This window comes from Copadichromis virginalis, linkage group LG22 (assembly GCF_057382275.1).
Source record: "Copadichromis virginalis isolate Kocher_CV1m ecotype Utaka linkage group LG22, C_Virginalis_male_GT1.1, whole genome shotgun sequence".
Taxonomy (NCBI): domain Eukaryota; kingdom Metazoa; phylum Chordata; class Actinopteri; order Cichliformes; family Cichlidae; genus Copadichromis; species Copadichromis virginalis.
The window spans coordinates 28776482-28779603 of NC_140638.1; the positions used below are offsets into that span (position 1 = coordinate 28776482).

The 3122-nt window shown below is 41.5% G+C and overlaps 1 protein-coding gene across 1 annotated transcript; it reads left to right on the forward strand.

Annotated features, from left to right (window-relative positions):
* The first annotated feature begins 244 nt into the window (after nucleotides 1-244).
* On the forward strand, nucleotides 245-2784 carry LOC146683595 (uncharacterized). The gene is made up of 2 exons (XM_085445623.1): nucleotides 245-286; nucleotides 1861-2784. Exons 1-2 carry the CDS (start codon nucleotides 245-247, stop codon nucleotides 2782-2784), a joined length of 966 nt encoding a protein of 321 aa, XP_085301749.1.
* Nucleotides 2785-3122: the final 338 nt, after the last annotated feature.

The window sequence follows — 3122 nt, forward strand, 5'->3', positions numbered from 1 at the left end:
TCATTTTCTATTAGCGTAAAATCCTGCTGGGGGGAATGAAAACAAACAAGAAGAACTCAGAGTGAGTGTGGACACTGGCTGCTAAGCTGGAGATCAGCAGAGATCACTGTGCCTTATTGTGACCCTAATCTGTATAATGACATTAAGGCTGCTAAAATCCATTGCAACTATAGTGGCACTGCCTTCACCCGGGTGGCACGGTCCAACGGAGCAGGGACAACAAGAACGCTCCTCTCTGCGAGATATGATTCAACAAAAGTTCAAGCAAGAGATGTTTGCTAAACCTGTGAGTATCCTTACACTGATTCTCATCAGTGACTTGTTATCTATGAGAAAGTCAACGTGCATGTGCAGATGTAGTCATGTTTTACAGTTATGTCTTAGATCACCTTCTAATAATGCATAAATAATAAGCAATGGCTTTACAGTAACTGTCCAGATGAAACAACGAAAAAAAACTTCCAAAAAACCAAAAGTTTATTTATTCAAATTATGTGATCGGCAAAAACTGAAAGTAGACCAATCAACTAAGTTTCATTTGATCAGATTTCATTAAATTGAACATTTTACATGGAAAAATTATATGTCATTGAATTAGTTAAAGTAAGCCTTTTTGTTTCTTTTGAGTGTAGTTGGTCGAGCAGGCACTATTTCCAGTATAATCTGTTGCTTCTCATTCTATGTTTCTTTAATTCATTAATAATTAAAAAAAAATCCCAAGCTAAGACGTGTGAACTGTACTAGCTTATTTATTTCTGGTGTGCAGTAATAACCCAGCAGCATAAGCGTGTGATGTGAGTGTAATAAACTTTTAAAAAGCCTTAGGAATGAGGAACTTTTGAAGTTAAGAGTGAAAACAGAAAATATTTATCTTACTGGATGTGTTGAGAGACAGTTTTGTCTGTTGCATTTATTTAATTTAGTTATATGTGCAGATATGATCAAAGTAAAGTCATCAACAGTTCTTCTGTCATATAAAGAGCAATTTTCCCTTCATGTGCTAAAAAAATATTTTAATAAGATTCACTGTACACAGTAAAACTGTATATAAAAAACTGTATAGATCTAAAGACGGAATCATTCCGTGTATCACAAACTTCCTGATTTTCCATCTGAATATTCATCTCACGGCCTTTTGTTGTTCTCCCAGCCTTCAGGCTTGTGGCCACTGTTCTAAAGGACACTGTGCAGCATTTGAAAGACAAATGTGTTAACATTTCATTACATTTCCATGCTGATCACAGTGACAGCACCATTAAGTGTATTTATGACCACAGCCAACGCTCACTGCAAAGTAGGGATCTGTATTGATGACTTTCTAAATTTAAAACAGCCAATGCTGTAAGTAAGCAAATAGTTCCTCAGTTTATTATAGATGTTCAAGTTGGCAGTTGTAAATATTAATCAGTCGTTAATAAATAGATCCGAATCCAGGTGTTCAGTTATTTTCCAGAATGGCTTGAGCCTAACAGTTCCTCGAAACAGCCATCCTAATGTGCTTTTAAGAGCTACAGAGATACCTGGCTCTCCCAGTTACTGCCCATATTAACATTAATGAGCATCCTAACATCCACCGAGACATCAGAGACCCGGTTGGAGTTAGAACGTGTTTCAGCCACATACCAAACAAGCATATTTTGTGATTTTCTTCTTAGAAAACAGCTGAAAATTCAATTTAAAGAAGGGTATGGGTTAGCCTAACTGCGGAAATGATTTATCATCCTTAGAGTAACGCAACTGCCATCAAACGTCTTCTTAAAAAGTTGTTTTTCAAAATTCTAACTGGTAGAAGTCACATTATTTTTTATTGTATGATTCATCTGAGTCAATAACGTGTCTTTTGTTCATGGTGTTTTGCAGCAAGAAGAAATGTTGACTATTCAAGCTAAAAATACCACGTTGCATCGGAATGGTCAAAACTTGAGACCAGCTGCTAAAAAGGGCCGCAACTCCAAGACACCGGGCCATGAAAGGGAGGCAGCGGGTCACCTTGTGACCTCCTTGCCTACCGAGGAAGGCTTGCCACAGCTGGACTTGTTAGCTCTCAAGTCTCCGAAGCCTGACGTAGAAAACCAGACTGAGATTCAAGCCCTCAGACGACCCCTGAAACTTGCCCCGCTGGAGCTGCCAGAGAAGGTGAAGGAGGCTCAGAAGGAAAAGCTTAAGTTTATCCACCAAGAACCCAACCCAGCCTCTTGTAAGCTGGATGGGACCCATACGAGGAAGGCAAAATCATGCATGAGGCAAAGACTGGTAAAAGCAGAGGCATTTCCTTCTGCTTCCATTGCACCAGTCAAAGCCCAGCAGCAAAATCAATCAGCAAGGCCACAGCTGACGCGTGCCAACCCCATAGAGCAGGATGGACACAAGCATCTGGAGGATGTGGTGTGTCGAGGTACCCCAGCTCCTCTGTGCAGCAAACCTAACCCTCCCTCATTTTTCCCTCAAATTAAAGCTCAGGCTGCATGTGGCAGAGAGGCGGCGTGCCACATCCCTGGCAACTTCCAGGAGGAGACAGGTTGGAGGCGGCTAAGGCTGCCTAGAGCACAATGCCTAGAAGAGGATCAGTGCAATTCAAACACGTCAACACTAGGATTATCAGCAGATGAGCGCAAGCTGGTCCAAGGTGTCCAAGGCAAAGGGCAGCGGGGAGAGAGGCTTCTTCGAGGACAGCCACATGTTGGGAAAGGCATCAAACAGCCGCCTGCACCTGCAGCCTCCTGGGAGAATGGAAGTGCCAGGAAGAGCCACGAGGAGGATGGCAGTAAGCAAGCTGCACTCTGAACTGACAGTCAGCTGAAGGTGGAAGCAGAGAACAGGAACTTGATAGTCTGAAGCCAAGTGCTGCTAACTGCAGATTAATGAGGAAAAAAGCCTTGATCGCAAAGCATAACAATGCAGTCCCTCTGGAATGTCTCTAATAAAATAGGATGATGTCATCATAAAGCACACACATGCAGAGGACTGGTATAGACTGGAATGTACTCCAACTGGAAACCTGATTTCTAGTATTTTAAGCAGGAATGTACAACATAATGATTACTCTTCGGCAGTGCTTATTTATTTATTTTTTATTAACTCAAATGTCTCCAGTGTGAAAATAGCTCCTTATGAAATCTCGG

Coding starts and splice junctions, on each gene's coding strand:
- LOC146683595 (XM_085445623.1), top strand. CDS start 245: ATGATTCAACAAAAGTTCAAGCAAGAGATGTTTGCTAAACCT. Junction 287..1,860: donor AAGAGATGTTTGCTAAACCT/GTGAGTATCCTT, acceptor GGTGTTTTGCAG/CAAGAAGAAATGTTGACTAT.